The sequence below is a fragment of the Branchiostoma floridae genome, chromosome 1 (genome assembly GCF_000003815.2).
Source record: "Branchiostoma floridae strain S238N-H82 chromosome 1, Bfl_VNyyK, whole genome shotgun sequence".
Classification (NCBI taxonomy): domain Eukaryota; kingdom Metazoa; phylum Chordata; class Leptocardii; order Amphioxiformes; family Branchiostomatidae; genus Branchiostoma; species Branchiostoma floridae.
The window spans coordinates 27,692,280-27,710,512 of record NC_049979.1 but is presented as its reverse complement, the minus strand read 5'-3'; the positions used below and the strand labels follow the sequence as shown (position 1 = coordinate 27,710,512).

General features: G+C 39.6%; 1 protein-coding gene across 1 annotated transcript in view; it reads left to right on the top strand.

The window, feature by feature from the left end:
- LOC118419221 (ryanodine receptor 3-like) overlaps window positions 1-18,233 on the top strand; it is a 129,206-nt gene that overhangs the window by 37,668 nt on the left and 73,305 nt on the right. Inside the window, exons 33-55 of the mRNA XM_035825574.1 lie at window positions 510-574; window positions 834-935; window positions 1,497-1,663; window positions 2,324-2,604; window positions 3,158-3,327; window positions 3,990-4,152; window positions 4,768-4,854; window positions 5,450-5,639; window positions 6,283-6,364; window positions 7,101-7,222; window positions 7,784-7,859; window positions 8,580-8,738; window positions 9,290-9,430; window positions 9,922-9,959; window positions 10,143-10,220; window positions 10,783-10,937; window positions 11,401-11,502; window positions 11,916-12,038; window positions 12,829-12,961; window positions 15,431-15,555; window positions 16,167-16,315; window positions 17,073-17,196; window positions 17,811-17,940. Of these exons, the coding sequence (XP_035681467.1) occupies window positions 510-574; window positions 834-935; window positions 1,497-1,663; window positions 2,324-2,604; window positions 3,158-3,327; window positions 3,990-4,152; window positions 4,768-4,854; window positions 5,450-5,639; window positions 6,283-6,364; window positions 7,101-7,222; window positions 7,784-7,859; window positions 8,580-8,738; window positions 9,290-9,430; window positions 9,922-9,959; window positions 10,143-10,220; window positions 10,783-10,937; window positions 11,401-11,502; window positions 11,916-12,038; window positions 12,829-12,961; window positions 15,431-15,555; window positions 16,167-16,315; window positions 17,073-17,196; window positions 17,811-17,940 (2,962 nt within the window). The remainder of the gene's footprint in view (window positions 1-509; window positions 575-833; window positions 936-1,496; window positions 1,664-2,323; window positions 2,605-3,157; window positions 3,328-3,989; window positions 4,153-4,767; window positions 4,855-5,449; window positions 5,640-6,282; window positions 6,365-7,100; window positions 7,223-7,783; window positions 7,860-8,579; window positions 8,739-9,289; window positions 9,431-9,921; window positions 9,960-10,142; window positions 10,221-10,782; window positions 10,938-11,400; window positions 11,503-11,915; window positions 12,039-12,828; window positions 12,962-15,430; window positions 15,556-16,166; window positions 16,316-17,072; window positions 17,197-17,810; window positions 17,941-18,233) is intronic.

Genomic DNA, 18,233 nt, shown 5'->3' with positions numbered 1-18,233 from the left:
AACAAACTTCAGTAATGATTCGAGCGAACCACCGAATAACGTTCTAGAGCGCGCCTTGGTTCGTCGGAGAGTTGGATAAAATGGCGGACAACTCAAGCGGCGATGGGAAGTGCGCATATTTCAAGACGTCCTCACGGCACTACAAAGCCGTATCAATGCGTTGTAAATATTGCTGTGCAGTGTAATAAGGTAGACTCAACTCATAATGCAGAAAAATGACCGAAAACAGTAACTTTATTTTTTACATTATGTCCCTTTAACAGTCACATAGTACATGATCACACATGCATACACTATGCACACACTCCAATTAAAACTTAATCTCCTAATGCAAAGAACAGACAAACATGCTTTTTTTTCTTCAAGAAAATAAACAATCTTGTTACTGTAGTGATCCATGTACAAGACATCAAAATTAATGGTTTATTATAATTCTTTTAGGAATACCATCATGAATAGCATCTTCATATTTTTTTGTTATCTAATTGAAGTTGCTCTTCTTTCCCTAGGATGCCTCTACTTTCAAGTTTTTCACAGTCCATGGGCTGAAAGAGGGCTATGAACCGTTCTGTGTGTAAGTCTTGTAGTATTGTATCATCTGTCAGATTCATATGCATGGATTATTGCTAATATACAAATGTAGATAAAGGTTTCAAAAAGCATTTTTATTGAGTGTGCAGAGATGCATGTTAGGGTTGTGCATCTTCCAGTTCTTTGCCTTCCGTATCCTACTTCCTGACTGCTGTGTTAGCAGTTTTAATTTCCTGGACCTTTATATGATACATAACAACTCCCATGTATGTCATGTATCAAGTGTTATTTGTATCCAACAGGAACATGAAGAGGCCCATGACTATGTGGTACACGGTCCATCATCTTCCTCTGTTCAGCAACATCAGTAATGATGAGATTGATGTCATCAGGATCCCTCCTGGGTAGGGAAACTCTCCTCATGTTTTCAAGACTGTCTGACTAGTGTCATACAAAAAATACATGTCATGTATGCCCAGAGGTGAAATGTTATCTTGCGTCTGCAAGTGTGGAACCATGACTGTACACTGTCAGTTACTGTTTGGTAAACTTGTTAACAGAAATCTTGGGCCCAAAGGCAAATATACATGTTAATTGAATGACATGGCTATAATGTAAGTTAGGAAATGGTGCATTTTGGCATCATATGGAATAGATGTTGGAAAGTCAGTACACTTCCAAAACTAATTCTTGTCAGCATCATATCATTTTTGACAGTTAGATGTCTTTATTGCCATTCATTAAGTTTAGTTCTTAAATATTGTTAGTTAATGTATATTGTCATTAGTCCATCAGTTGACAAGGACCCGGCAGATATAATCAATATCTCAACTGCCATGTATATTTACAAGTTTCCACACATCATACCTGTTACAATTGTCGTGCAATAAAGTTCCCTCTCTCTCTCTCTCATTGTTCTATATCTACTACTTTTCTGATCTGTTACCTTGTTGTTGTTTGCTCAGTGCCAAAGCACCGCCCTCCCTGAAAGTAGTGCACAAGAAGATCAGCACCAAGCAGGACGAGCCCAACTTTGTGTACATGCGGCTCAGCCTGCCTGTCAAGATGAGGGACAGGTTCACCAGGCCCAGAGTCAGGACTGAGGAGGAGTTTGATCCCATTCTTGACAAAGGTCAGTAAAGTGGGTATGTCACAGGGTTTTGCCTGTTGGTGACTGTTTGCTAAAGACATTTTTTAAGAGTTGCCAACAAGTCATGAATTTGTTGCCAACAGGTGTCAATCAGTCACCAAATTGGGGAATTATAGCACAATTTCTAAAATATTGAAAAACAGGAAATTTCGTGAATAGGCAAGATCTCCTTTGATGAATCTTCATCATTGTACATTATGTAATGATAATGCAACATGTGTGTTTTTTATGTCATTTTCTATCTGCTGATCAAGGAAGTGTCCCTTTCATGACAACCAGGTCCTAAACTATTATCAGTCAACCAAATCATCATATTTTAGATAATATAATTAGCATTCAGCAGCTTAATGTTGTTTAGAAATTGTTCCATGCATTGTTCTTTTTTTTGTCTCCAAGCCAAGAACATTTTGATTATTACTCGTAAAATGTAATCAGATGACATTAATCAATCATGTCATATGCTTCACTTCCACACTCAGTGACATTCTTCAGTGGTTATAGCAAATAACCAGGTCTTTTGACACCATAACATGTCGTAATGGGTCATCAACTTAATTATACCCCAAATCAATGCAAATAAGCATCACTGACCTTCCTCTAAGTCACTGTGCATGTAGTTTCAAACTTCTCTACTTGTTGCAGTTGACACTGATTTCGAGGCTCTGGTCAAGAGCAAAGAAGGACAGTTCAGCGAAGAGAAACCCAAGTTCAAGGACGACATGACGGAGAGGGACAGGCTGAAGATGTTGGCAGAGAAGTCTCTGGAGAGGATGGGGGAACTGGACTCCTCCAAGGAAAAGAAGCCCAAGAAGAAACCCCTCGACACCCTCCTGAAGAGAAAGAGACCAGCCTCTGTCATCATGGAGCCTGAATCACCCGCAACACCAACGGAGCCAGAGGAGGAAGAGCCTGACTGGAGCAAAGTCAGTCACAGTTTTGTTTATCATTTGGCTGTAAATTTGTAAAGAAAGGTTACCGAGGAGACTGTTAAGATTCAAGCTGATTGGAAAGGCTTTTGGAAAAGAAAGGATGGGTGCGATGGCATGGCTACTTGTACATGTACATGATGGTATGGCTACTTGAACATATGGCTACCCACATGAATCTCCATACAAAACGTTTGCACAACATGTAGTAAGTGTAGATTTAGATCTTAAGTTGGAGGGTTGAATCCTGAACTGTATGGCACTGCTTTGGATATTGAGATAATATTTTCCACCTGACTTTTCTTCCTCTCATCCTACCATTTCGGTCGTAGATTAAACTTATTTTAGGGCCAAAGGACCTGAAATTTCGTGTCATATTGGACAAATTTTATTTTTGGAACACTTCAGTTTTGCATAACTGTTTTCTATTAACTTTTTAAATCAATTCTACATGTCTTGGGTAGGCTTAAGGTTTCAAGTTAAATATGCTGCATTTACTTGTGAATATTACCTTTCCTTGTTGAAACGTTATCTCTGTTACTTTCCGTAGGTTACCACATACTACTGGGCTGTCAGGATTTTCCCACAGCAGGATCCAAACCAGGTGTATGTGGGCTACTGTACGACTGACTTCCACCAGTACGAGAGGGACTTCGATCCCCTGAAGATCAGACAGGTTACCTGCACCATGGGTGACGAACATGGGAATGTCTATGAGACGTACGTCTTCTCTTAGTTTTCATCTCTAAGATATTACAATATCAGCATTGCACAGTAAGAATGAAAAGCTGTCTATAATATGCTAAATGTACCCCAAAGTCAAGTTCTCACTTGTTTTATATAATTCTGTCAGAACTGATTGGGATGTGCTAATCCCTGATGTCATAAAATTCCGTCAACAGGGGGACAGCCCTGAATTGTCTCCTGTATCCCCTCAGTTGTCAGTCAGACTATGACTACAATTTGTAACTATATAGCTATATTATAAGACAACATTCTGTAAAACAAAAGTGGAGGACCAGAGTATATTGAGCAGAGTATAGATTTCAATCTTAAGTTTAGCTCCCCCTTAAGTTCAGTGGATGCGAGTTATATATATTTGTGAAAATTGTGATTTGTATCAGTCTTTCCATTTTTGTGTGTAAAAACGGCCGTCAGTCTAGTATCCACCAGGCAGACTTCTGTAAAACATGTTTTATGGATGGATTTTCAAGTTTAAGTCTAGCTAGATCAGTAGAATCTGAGCATTATATAGTATATTACATGTGTGAGTAAAAACATGTAATTTGTATTGTTTCTTTCACTTCCTCTTGTGCCTTAACAGATTCAGTTAGAAATCTTGGTCATCAAGTTGTTAACAACTTTTTTTAACCATTTGACAGAATCACTCGTCAGAACTGTTTCATGATCTGTGCTGGTGACTACGCAGCAGCCATGGGCCCAGAGGGAGCTAAGCGAGGTCTCGTCATTGGCTGCATGGCCAACGTGGCCACCGGAGTACTGTCCTTCTCTGCCTATGGCAAAGAGCTGACCACCACCTTCCAGGTCAGTCATTATCATATCCTGCCTTCTACATGTACATGTACAAATTTGTAAGGGAATGAAAACTAGAAATTGTAACTACATCTACAGGTATATGTATGCCCATTGGGACAATGGAGTTCAAGGTGTGGAAATATTTGCTCATTAAGTATTACATTAGTCAGTATTCTTTATCCTGTACATACATTTATGTCATACCTTGGCCATGATAACGTTCGATACGGGTGTTCTCGACCAGGTGATAACTTGTTATCACATGCCATAGGCTTCCATTGAATAATTCAAATGTACTTTGTGTGCACTGAGTGCACCACTGTTGATAATCTGAATACATTGCAATTGACGTTGTAACAATTCTTTATTTGAGGATGCCAAATTTTCTCAAACTCTGGTGTATTTTGCTTTAAAATGTGTGTTTTTGCCAGTGCGCATGACATACAACAATACAACTCTGTATTCTGCATCATCTTCAGTCCCATCCCTCCTGTGGGTCAGACTGGTACATGTACCTCGGGTAATACAGAATATGCTGTGTTGTATACCACTAGTTGGTATCCTTTATCCTTCACACAACATAACTATACAAACCAATAACCATGTATCCCTTATGTATTTCAGGTGGAGCCCGGGATGAAGGTTTTCCCTGCTGTATTCTGTGATCCTTCTGCACATGACATGGTGCAGGTGGAGCTGGGCAAGAGTAAGGTGAGCACAAAATTCACAAACTCTGATTCCTCTGGGCATTCTTCTAACTTTACACATTGCATTTTTCACAATAAAGAAAAGAAAACTTAATGAGTGCATAGCTTTGGGTGTAAAAATGTAAACAAGAGAAATCCAGAGATTTGTGGTTTGAATACTGAACGATCATTGGTAGTATGGTACTGGTAAGGGTTGAGTATCAACCTAGATATGTTCCTTTGGCTTATCAAGAAAAATAAAGCTATTTGTTTGTGCATGTAGCTCGTAAGGACATTCTTTAATTGAGGCAAAAAAATTTTTTTTCATGATCGTTGAATAAATAATTTGAAGTTTTGTTGCTGAAAAGAAGGTTGATACATGTACATTGAAGTGTGTTTTCTCAAAATCATGCATTTCTATGCAGAAAACTATAACAAAGAGCTGGCAGACATTTGACTTAATGTTTCCCTATTGTACATATAATGCCTTTTCTTGTCAGGACCCAAAGAGATGACAAGATACATGTAGATTAAATGAAATAGCTGACTTGCCAAACAGTGAACCTTTTTACCTACTGCCCCCTTGGTCTAACATTTCACTGTCTCTGTTTTTTTTGCAGACCTGCCTCCCCCTGTCTGCAGTCTACTTCAAGAGTGAGGCGGGTAACCCCGTGCCTCAGTGCCCGGCCAGGGTCGAGATGCAGCTTCTCAAGCCGACATCCTGGAAGAGGATGCCAGCCAAGTGCCTGGACGTGCGCAGCTTCAAGGAGTCTCCGACCAAGGGCTATCACATGGAGTGTATCGAGCCTGGTCAGATACAGTCCTTACTTCTATAATGATAATAAGTTTATTGCAAATTCTTGCCTGTTGCCTAATTGCAGGTATCATAACAGATTCAAACAGTGTAAAAAACACAGTCACGAGTACATGTGTATCTCCTCTAGTCTGCATCTACGTACAACACAGAAATGGGCATGTTGTGCTATTGAATGCAGAGTACCTTACACTTTGGCGGCTCCATTCACATGCAGTAAAATCTATTTGCTTAAAGGGCCGATTGTGGCTTTCTATGACAACGATAACATGAAGAGTTTGATAAAGAAATGTTTGGGTACCTGGCTGTTGTTGGGTATCAGTAAATGTCTGCATGACTGTGCATTTGGAAGTTTGCACTGAGAATACTCTTATTACCTTCTCCAAGATGGTTATGTTTTTCACACGCAGCGTTCATTGTGTGTTTCTGTCAACAAGATAACTCGAGAATGCCTGGATGGATTACCTTGATACTTGGTATATGGGTAGATCCTGTTTGAATTTTGCATTCAAACACTGCTGTAAGAATGCTGGTTTGATTGCATTACCATTGTTGTATATTTACACCAGATCCTAAAGGTACTGAAAGATGCTTAAATGCTGTGTTAAGTTTTGTATCGTTCCTCTTTTTCCCCACTAGTGCAATTTATGGCCTGTTACATTCCTGAAGAACACAAATGTGTGGATCTCCTGGAGCTGATTGACGATGAAATTCTCTTGAGGTAGGCTATCAAATTTGTCAATAATATTATGAAAAAAATTAATAGTTGAGGAAATGCAACCCTAAGGGTGTTTGCGCTACTATGATTATGATGTACTAAGATTTTGTGTGCAGTTCAATAGTGTTGCATTTTTCATACAACAATCATACAGCGATTCCTTGTTGTATGATTTTTGTTAACTTAGTATGTGTTCCTTGACATTGATGTTTCTTATACAATCACTCTATGGTCATTTAAAAGCGGTTCCAAATACAAAAAGTTTGAATTTACTCTTTTAAGATTTTGTCATGAAATTTATCACAAGGTAACCTATAATTGTAAAAATAAAGTAATGACAATAAAGCCAGACAAAGTGTGATGGGTGACAGTAAGGTCTTTAAGGCGTACCAGATCACACAACAAACTGACCACTGTCAATGCCAGAACGGAGCGGTATAAGAACAGTACCATTCCGCACTTCGTCCGACTACTGAACTCATGAACTGTGCCGTTTTTACCTTATACTATCTGTCGATTTTATCGGTTAACCCAATCTGTATATAAATCTGTATGTATTTTAATACGTTTGATATTTGTAAACGATTTTAATTGTCCTCGTTATGTTGTCCATGTTACAATCTATGTTAGTACATGAGCAATTCAGGACCAATTTCTGAGTCCTGCGAATCTGTACTTTTTAATGGACCCAATAAACCATTATTATTATTATTATTATTAACATCTGCTGTTACTCTAGTTTCCATGCTGGCACACTGAAGATGTACAGTGCTGTATGTGCAGAGGGGAACTACAGAGTGGCACACATCCTGACTGAGCATATCGACAGGGAACAACTCATGTACTGTATAAGGTCAAGATGTGAGTACCACCTTCCTGATCAATGTTTGTATGGGCTGATGAGTTCCTCTGGAGCAGTCCATTGGTCTTTCAGAGCAGTGTTCTAGCCAGCCTGAATATTTTTTCCGTCCCCTGGATTTTGAATGGAAATCCTGTCAGAGACACAACAATCCTAGGGTGATCCGGGTGTATGCTCCCTGGGAAAAGTTTGAAATCTAGACCCTCTAAAATACTATTTCCTTTAATTTGAGGGGCAGATTTTGCTGATAGACATGGTAGACATCAGCTTGGGTCAATTAATATCTTTATTTGCCAGTTTTTGTCCCATCACAGAAGACGGAATGGGCAAAATTTTTGTCCGTTCCCCAGTAGCAAAATTCTGTCAAAGAACGGAAGGATGGATGCTGGCTAGAACCCTGTTACAGCCCATTGGTCCTATAGCCCATTAGTGTCCAACAGTCGATTGGGATGTTTGCCTTTATTTGCTTGTTCTTAGAATTCTTAAAAAACCCATTTTGAAATGGACTGTTTTCACTTTTTTTGCTTTACAAAGTGATGAACAGAAAGTTATTTCTTTGACAGATCTGCCAGGACTGTTGAGGAAGGGTTTCTACAACCTCATGATTGACATGCATCTGGAGTCAAGGGTCAAGTCCAGGTAACCACAGACTTGTCTCCATTTCAAAATGATACAAAAACCCAATTTAATGATTTGCTGGATCAAATCATCTCAATGATAAGTTCAACCAGTCCAATATCTAAATGTACTTTTGAGAGTGAGGCTGTATGATCACAGTTGGGTTTCTGTCTTGCCTTGCACATGGCCTTTAAGCATGTTTGTTTGTGTTGTTTAATTCAACTCATATCTGTTGATGTTCAGTAATACCCCAGGTGCTCTGGTATTATGTGTAGTCCAGTGGTTAGCAGCCCTGCGTCTGTAACTAGAAGCCATAAGTTCAATTATGGCTGTATCGATCACCCGACATGCATGCAACCGGAAAGGGTTGCAGTCCTTAGGATGGAATGTTAGCTGTCATCTACTGTACTGTGCTCGTCAAAAAGAGCTCGAATGTCCACCTTTTGCACTGTGGCTAGGTTGGGTGCTTTGGAATTGAGACATGTTCATCTTTCGATAGCAAGATTACTCAAAAAGAGCTACATTTTGTAGATGAATTTCCCTGGTGGAAGAACGTCTATGTGTAACCCTCGCCTGATGGGAATAACACGTGATAAACTGGGTACTAGTCCAGTGCGAGTGAGAATGAACCAGGTCCTGTAAAAACTTGACGTAGCAGCTGTCTTCTCTGTAGAAGTAACCCGTAGAAGAATGGCTCTTCAGTGTGCTTTGCTGGATTGATATCACTTTCTATATCTCCAGGATGATGACCCAGAATGAGTACATCGTGCCCCTGAGTGACCAGACCCGCTCCATCACCCTGTTTGAGGACTCAGAGGCCCTGAAGCCATTCCTGCCTGGTGTCTGTGCCTCCACCTCTATCAGACCTCCAGTACTCAAGCCGGAGTTCATCACAGAAATGTGAGACTGATAAATAAACTATTACCATCATTACCAACACTGTGAACTTTGATGACAAAAAAGTTGTCAACCTTCCATAAATCTTAGGTTTAAACTCTATAAGGGTCTTTGTAATATGTATATTGCATATTTCAATCTTCAATCCTTTTTTCTGCTAGACCTGGAGCAGCATAGAAAGATTGATCTGGTCCTAAAACCAAGTGATGGAACATTTAACATAGTGGTTATATGTTCCCAAAGTAATATGCTTACATGTACATCGTAGTATTTTCAGTGTAACCATCTAAAAGTATTGGAAAGTGATGATTTTAATCTTGTGGCCAAATTTGACCTTAATAGAAAATGCAAATTCAGGAAAAGGATTTGCTGACCAGCTCAAGACGATCTCTTAAGTAAGGTTTAAGAAAGGCTATTGATTTCGTCATTGAGAAAAATAATTGATCTTAGTACATTTGTACCTCTCACATACATCACAACAGTAAGATGTAAAAGTATGACTTGTTACAAATTTAAAGCTATGGTAATAATTTGCTGATATTTTGTGTATGTAGTGGGGACCTGAAGTTTGTGGGCAGTCCTCCCTATGACCTGATAGAACTGAAGAAGTATGTACTGGAGGAGCTGACAGCTGCGGTCCACGCAGGTGTGCACTGCAGGGACCCGCCTGGAGGAAGCATGGAGAACCTCTTTGTGTATGTTTATATGCTTCAATGTATCATTTCTGAACATTTCTGAACTTATGTTTACATTCACTGACTGTTTTTGCTCTGTTTCTTCCATTCCATACAAATAAGGCAATGACTTGGACCATACAAATGTTGCTGTTTTAAAGTAGCAGACACCCTGTTGTGTTTGATTACTTTATGTAGCAAGTGGTAGGACAGAGCTGGAGGGGCTGGGCACCATATATATGAATGAGTCTTAGAAAGAATAAATAGAGGGTAGTTTGTAAGTACACGTAGTAGCATAGACCATGTAAAGATCAATTTTATGTACTATATACATGTACTTGCAAACCTTTGTAGTAAACATCCACCAAATTAGTGTGTTGTTAAGACAATGGTAATGGTATCAGTTACAATGTATGTGAGAATTAGGATTACTTGCATCTCATAATACTGATGTCTGAATTCTTTATGATAAAGGGATGATTTTAAACTTTTGTTTTCTTTCTGTCCTTCAGCCCATCTTTAAAACTTGTGGACAAGCTGTTCCTCATAGGTAGGTTATATGTGGAAGTTATTTGTCAACATATTTAGAAAATGTTGTATGTATAGGTTTTGTACATTTAGATGTATCTGAATTAATCTTGTGTCAAGTGGTATAACAACAATTGTAGAATTTATGAGCGTTAATTCAGAACAGTCACTTCAGAATCAAATTGAACATTGTATATTTTCCCAGGTATTTTAAATGATGATGAGAAGAGACTGATTCTCAGCCTGATCCATCCTGGTGTGTTTGATGAGAACTATGCGTCAGGTGAGTTGGGACATCGTTTGTAAGCATGGGCAAAAAGGCAGTCCTTTTTGCATCATTGACATAAAGGACCATATTGTCTAACTTTCCGATTTACCAAGGAATGGGCTAGAACGTATTTGATCGTCCACTGAAATTGTTACTGAAGTTTGTTGGCAGTCCATTTTGCGTTGTTTCCCAATGCTTGAAATGTGAGAAAATGGCAAAGATATGCTGGAAATTAGTTACAAATATCAATATTAATGCTAATTTAGAATATTTGCAGTTTAGGTGGCAAAATCCTACAGTAAGTACCTTTAAGTTATTGGAAAACGTTATGACTTCTTATTCCATCAAATGAGAATAAAAGCCACATTGTAGCAGGGTTTAACTGGAATAAAGAAATTTATCTGACTGTTAATGTTCATTCGAAGAAAGTCATAAAAGTCTTGTTTCATGAAATACTATAATAATGTGTTTTGGAAGGTTTTTGCCATTTTTCAAGACTCATTTGTGTGGCAATTATAAAAATAATACACTTCCTATGTCTGATGACTCCAACCATTTTTTGTATGATGTATATCAGGCACAGTTCCTGATGGACTACTACAAATGGGTCTGGTGGAACCAGTCAAGCTGCAGATGTGCCATCTGCTTCATCACCTGTGTGACAATGACCTTAGGCACAAGGTGGAGTCCATTGTTGCATTTGGAGACCAGTGGGCCTGTAAAGTACAAAAGGTTAGTAAATGCAATGCAATAGATGTGCAATTATTGATCCCACTGCACCATTGTGTCCCTTATGGATAACAGAGGATTAAGACATGAATTGAAAATGAAATACAGCAAAACCCGTTGAAGCGGCTACCTTTTCAAGCCAGTCCCCTGGCCATAACGTCCACTTTTTCTTGTTCCCCATAGGCGCAAGCATTAAGCAACCTTCCCAAGATGGCCTGCCACATTGAATGGGGATCAGACAGGTTCCAAATCCCTGCCCATGACGGCCACATAATTTTCCAATGAGTGGCCACACATTTTTTTAATGATAATTATTGAGAAATTCTCAGCCAATGTCCCCTAGATTGTGACGGCAAATAGAACAGATGAGTGCCTTTTTGTTTTCTGAAATGAGGACCCTGATGCTAAGACTATACATGTACATGGAACAAATGGGACTCATAGAAGACTGTTATTGTACCCACAGAACCAAGCTGAGCGCTACCATGAGGTGATGAGTGCGCTTCACATGTCGGTGGCTGTCACGGCAAGGAAGACCAAAGAGTTCAGGTGTTCACCACAAGAACAGGTGACACCATTTATCCATTTCCAGACCACCATTCTAGAATTTTATCAATGTTTGCGGATGAAACTTTTCTGAGCTTGAAAAAAGGTCTTATTTAGAAAATGGAGCAGTTTAAGTCAGAGCAGTATAAGTCAGTCCAATTAGTCTTCGACATAGTTTGTCGCATGAAAAACTTGTTTTGCCTGTGACGGCATCTTGTTGGAGTAACGGTTCAGGTGCTTGGCCCAGAACCTAGAGGTCCTGGGTTTGAATACCCTGATATGCCACCAATATTGTGCCTTTGGGAAGTGACTTAACATGAATTTTCTCACTCAGGTGTAATACAATGAGGGAGGGGGTAAAAGCTGGTGTAAAAAGTAGGCAGCATCCTACTACCCTTATGGCCTCAAAAAAAGTCTTTCCCTACCTTTTTTTAGATGAATCATCTGGTGGATTTCAAAGATGATGAGGAGAATGAGGACTGTCCCACACCAATGGACATGAGAGAAGCCATGTTCTACTTCCATGATGACATGCTGACTGGCTTGGGCTTGCCTTTGGTAGGTGTTTCCTTGTATTTCCTTTTGTGACTTCTGCTCCTTGGTGCTGAATTTTTAGCTGTTGTCATAATGTTAGCACATGAATCATTCAATATCCGTGTCATTTTGAAATGTCTACTGGCATTCCTTTGTATCCTTGTTGCTATAAAAGTTCATTTGTTGTTACAGTATACAAATCACTCAATATTTGAAGTTCATAATGAAATTCTTTACAGCAGTAGGGGTGGGTACTGGTACAGGAAACTTAGGTACATGACCAGTTCAGGTCCAGAGGATCGTGTCCAGGTCCAGACCTGAACCTGGACATGATTGTCTGTGATGTTCGAAACAATGGTCTATTTCACTACAATGGAATCTGTTAGGTGGAGTATCCAACTTCTACTGGGGTTATAAAATCCTGTCTTCATGTAAACAAATCCTTCATGTTGAAATTTCAGCTGTTGTTACAGAACCCAAATCATTTAATACTTGTGTCACTTTCAAGCTCCTACTGATGTTCCTTTCTTCCCTTGGTGCTGAAATTTTAGTTGCTATTACAGATCATAGAACACAAGTCATTCAATATCTGTATCACTTCAGACTCTAATTAAATTCCTTTATGATGTTGGTGATGAAGCTTCATCTGTTGTTACAGCACACAAATCATTCAACATTTTAAGTTCGTAATGAAATTCTTTTGTATCTTTGGTGACAGAACTTAAAGCTGTTGTTACAGAACACAACATGTGTCACTTTGAGGTTTTCAATGATGGAATGACATTTTCATGGTTTTCCAACCTAATGTTGACAGGATGAAGAGGAGGAGGAGCCACCACCTCCCTCTATTGGTCAACGCTTTGTTAACCTGCTAAGGAAGCTGAGACTGGTGAGACCCAAGCAGGAGGAGGAAGGGGAGGAAGGAAAGGAAGAAGAACCAGCTCCAGGTCAGGAACTTTCAGATGAATTCATGTCTACTATCTATTTGACGATTTCAGTATTTTTGAATACTTGCTTAAAGGCAACATTGGTAGCAATGGAAACATAATTGACCAAGATGAAGTTACCAAACTTTTTGTATTAGGTTTTGTCTTAAATTTAAGTTTTATCTAATTCCTTTCTAAACAGAGTACCAATAGCAATATTATTTACAATTTCCCTCCAACACCCTCACAAATTGATGCTGTGACGTTGATGTTGCAAATTTACATTATAGAGTTTTATCAATAATTTTATGTAGTTTATTAATACAAAATGTATATATTTATATAGTTATAAAGGTGGTCACCTAGCTTGTATGTGACCTGCCAGAGGGAGGACTAGAAATTTTAATTAACTTGTTAAGTTTAAATTGAATAAGTCTACTTGAACAATTTGATAAGACTATACATTCAAGTGTTGAATGTGCTTGTAGTAATGCTAATATCTGAAGCTTAAAACCTAATATGAAAATACTATGAAACATTTTGTGAACCCAAGTAACCTATATAGAAAGAGAAAATTTTAAGATTGATGGACTACTACTGTGCCTCCTAAAGTACTGCCACAATGTGCATCAGTGGTTTCATTTTTTCGATTGCTTGTATACAGGCCTTGCATCAAGTTATTTTACTGGCACATGTTTATGCATCCAAGAGTATAGCATCGTGATATCCTATAAGTTCAATGCGTCTTGAGAGCAGCGATGTAGTGTCAGCCTTGTGCCTGAAGACCATGCATGCAGACGCCCATGGAGTGAGCCCTGTCTCTGGTGTAGGGAGATCACCTCAGGCGTACAGTCTTGTCATGTAGCATGTAGCCAGACCTGATCTCCCTGCAGCGGCTGCAGTTCTACAGCATGTGGATGGAATCTGGTGGCAGCACACAACAGAAGAGGTTGCCATACATAGATCATGAACACATGAAGGTTTTATTACTGAGAATGTAATGAAAAATGCAGTACCTTGTACCATGGTCCTTTAACTGGGTAGTCACAGGTAGTGCATGGTGGCATTGTTTATTAGACAAACGCAGTACTTAGGAATGCCAGTACGGGTAAGTTGGATTGATATCACTCTAAGTAGAACAGTTACTGAATGATGATGTTGAACACCCCTGTAATGTAATTTGCTCTGAATGACGCATACTTAAGACTTTTTGATTGACTTTTGGTTCTTGTCTGAATGGCTCTGCTATTTGGAATGGTTTTATCAGGTAAACGTGACAGCTAAGTTTATGGTAATGCTGACTGGTTAATGCTTTAATCTGATCTGATATGATGTGATCCTTTCTATTACTGCACACCTTCCTGGCAGGAAAGAAAGGACCGCGATTGAAGCATGAGGATAAGGAGGCAGGTACTTTGTTAAAGCACAGCTGTCATATAGTCCTGTTGCAAAATTACTATCTACTGTGTTAGACATAGTATTGTGTGTTCCATCTAATAGAAAACTTCTAAGGGGCTGAGGGTAAAAGGTTGGGTAAGGCCATGTTGATACAATTACATGGATGACATATGTATATGTATCATTTTTCGTCCATTTCCAAAAAATAGTTTTCCACCATACTGTAAATTGTAAAAAGCTGGTGAAAATAAATAGCCAAATTCTGTAAGTTATGTCATTTGTCCAACCTTCCCGACCACTTAGATTTCAACTTTTTGGAGGGCAAACTTTCTTTTCATTTGCACGCTCCCATCAGTTTTGGGGTTCCGAGAGGATACCATCCATATAATCAAATCAATGTGGCCTGAGTAATGATGGGAGTGACGATGAAGATGAATATGAACATATTGGATGTCTTTTTACATGTAACATTAGATGGTGCAAGGAGGTTGAATAGGGGATTATTCAACTTCCTTGGATGGTGCAAGCTGTAATGAGCCATACTTGATGATTTCCAAATTGATTGAAGACTTCACATGAAGTTTGTGTGTGTGGATGAAGGTTTTTTCTATTCATCTCAAGGTACCTAATGAAATACTACGACTTGGAAAATTGTATCTATATCTATTTTCGTTTTTAGAAAATGGGATATCTGTGCCATCATTACATGTATATGCTGTTAGTCCAACTTATTGTACAACTGTATGGAGTAGTTTGACATATAAGCCCATGCCAACTGTTTCCCCTGTGTGGTTGTGTAGAGAAGTAGTTTGACATACATGTATAAGCCCATGCCAACTGTTTCCCACCTGTGGTTGTGTAGAGAAGTATAAGCCCATGCCAACTGTTTCCCACCTGTGGTTGTGTAGAGAAGTAAAAGCCCATGCCAACTGTTTCCCACCTGTGGTTATGTAGAGAAGTATAAGCCCATGCCAACTGTTTCCCACCTGTGGTTGTGTAGAGAAGTATAAGCCCATGCCAACTGTTTCCCACCTGTGGTTGTGTAGAGAAGTATAAGCCCATGCCAACTGTTTCCCACCTGTGGTTGTGTAGAGAACCTGCAGCAGCTGGTGTCCCAGCTCATGGTGAAGTGGGCCACCGAGGCTCACCTGGAGGACCCCGCCCTGGTCAGGGAGATGTTCAGCCTACTCCACAGGCAGTACGACAGCATCGGAGAGGTAGGCAACCCAGTTCTCAACAGTTTTATGACTTTGCCTTTTATACATTGTATGTAAAGTTAAAAAGGTTAAGTCCTACCTGCCCCAAATGGTCATCAGGCAGTGCCCATCTGCGTTCTGTAGCCACATAGCTTTATGCAATTGCTACAGTAGGGGGCTAGTCCACTGGCAGTGGTCTTTGTGTTAACGTTAAACTACCATACTATTTCCCCTGAGTGCTAAGTAGAGAAAGCAAAATGTACCATGTTTCAAGTCTTTGATATGACATGGCGAGTGTATACAGTAAGAAAATAGTTGTCAGCGAGAGAGGTAGTCCAAGGAAAGAAGCAGTTGCTGTAGAAAGACATTGAGACTGGTAATTGAACAGCATAATGATGCAGGCTAGAGAAAAACCTTGTGTTACACTGAAAGGCTTTCAAAGTAGTGTAAGATTATCAGAGCCAGGCCATGAAAGTATCAATAACAAAGAGACAGACAGGCAATATTTTGCCTGTGAGAGAAGGGGTCCAACTTTGATTCCAAGTGTGAACTAGTTAGAAGTGACCAGTACCCATTCAAATTCCTTTGAAGGTGGTCTTGAATTCTTTCTTTTGTGCCATTTCCCTCTCCAGCTGCAACGTGCCCTGGAGAAGTCCTACACGATCAGTGACAGGTCTGTTGACGATGTCCGCAGACTGCTGGGGTCCATTGTACAAATCCGCTCCTTGCTGAATGTGCAGATGGGGACAGAGGAGGAGGAGCTCATGATCCATGGGCTGGCGTAAGTTGCTGTGCCTGGTGATGTGTTAAGCCATATTGATTCAATTATATGGATGACATCCTTTGAGAACACCGAAACTGAGGCAAGTATGGGAAAAAAAGTTGGGCAAAAAATTTCCATCATTATGAAATGTAAATGGTCAAGAAAGTTTGGAAAAAGGTGAAAATTGATGCACCTGAGTATATCATCCAATATAATTAAACCAATGTGGCCATTAGATGCAGTAACTTGGAGGCAATCCAGAATAATTCCCAGAAATTAAGATTTGCTTTTTCCTGAATAAGCAATGGTAACATAGCATACCAGGCGTAGGGATACTTGTGAGTTTTTTTAATCAAATTTTGTGGATTGAAACCAGAGAGTCATTTGTTGGTGCACCAACATTCCCGTCAGAGGAACACCTTCTGTTGCACCTAAGGGTGTCCATTTTTTTAAAAAATCTGAGCGTCAAAAGTACTGCATAATGTCCTCAAAATGTATTATTTATGCAAGTGCATAATGATAGTGTTTGCTATTGTTTGTCAGGGTCTTTTTGTAGTGTGCGCCTGGTGCATATGTCATAGCTGGTTTTTGCCCTGAAGCCCCATTGTTTTACACAAATGTGGCCCCCTTCATGTACATGTATACAAATGTTTCTTTATTAATGTTTTGATATTGCCAATTTTTTGCTGATTGCATACTGAAATAGAACATGGATGGATAGTTAATGATGGCAATATTTGTTTGTAACACTTTTTATCTCTGCTTGTATCCACAGAGGCCTGATGAACAATGTAGTGTTCTACCAGCACCCCCATCTGCTGAGGGCACTGAACATTCACGAGACTGTCATGACTGTCATGGTCAATGTGCTGGGGAAGACTCCGGAGGGATCGACTGAGGTACAACATTATTCTTTGTGTAATACCTGGGCTGTAATAAAGTTCATAATGGGTGGTCAATATGGGTGACTGTATCACACAGGTTTCCATAGAGTCAATCAAACGTTCTTCGTGTGCACCGAGTGCGCTGCTTTTGAGTGCACCAGAGGTGAGCTAAAATTACTGCATTGAAGCCTGTGTGATAACAGTAGAAGCCCATGTGGTAACTCAAGTTATCACCCTGTCTGGAACACCCGTATTGAACATTATTGCAGTCCTGCAGGTATGACATGATAATTTTATTATACATTGTATTGTACATTATCTGTAGTACCCTTGCTGAGTAGCTAGTAGGTACTTTCCGAATGTCTGTAAAGTCACCTGTCTGTAAAGGTGACTGTAGCAGTATGTGACTATAGCTCTATTTCAAACAAAACCACCTTGAACACTGTATCTTCTTCTTACCATAAAATTAAACACCACAATCTTAAAAATCAGTAGTAATTATAAATTCTTTTACAGTATGACGTGCTCCCTTTAGGACCTTTGCTGTCAAGCTAGAGAAAGAATAGCCCTTTGCCATGACATGTTTAGACAAATGACTAACATACTATAATCCTCTCCTGTACCTGCAGCTGTTGTTCCCCAAGTTGGTGGAGGAAAGCTGTAGGTTCCTGTGTTACTTCTGCCGCTGCAGCAAACAGAACCAGAAGGCCATGTTTGACCACCTGTCCTACCTGCTGGACAACAGTTCTTTCGGCTTAAGTGAGTAAACCACCACTTGCACTTCCATTCTGATACCAAGTTTGAGGTCATTTGGACAAGTAATGCACAATTTATGCTGATTGGTTTTCAATTCAGGGCTTATTTGCCCAATTTTTGTAGCAGCACTAGGGGTTGATACTGGTACAGAAAAGTTAGGTACAGGTACGGTTCAGGTCCAGGTCCGGGCCTGAAACTGGTCCTCATTGTCAGTGAAAACAGAATACAAATCATTCAATATTTGTGTCACTTTCAAACTCCTACTGATGTTCCTTCCCTCCTTGGTTCTGAAATTT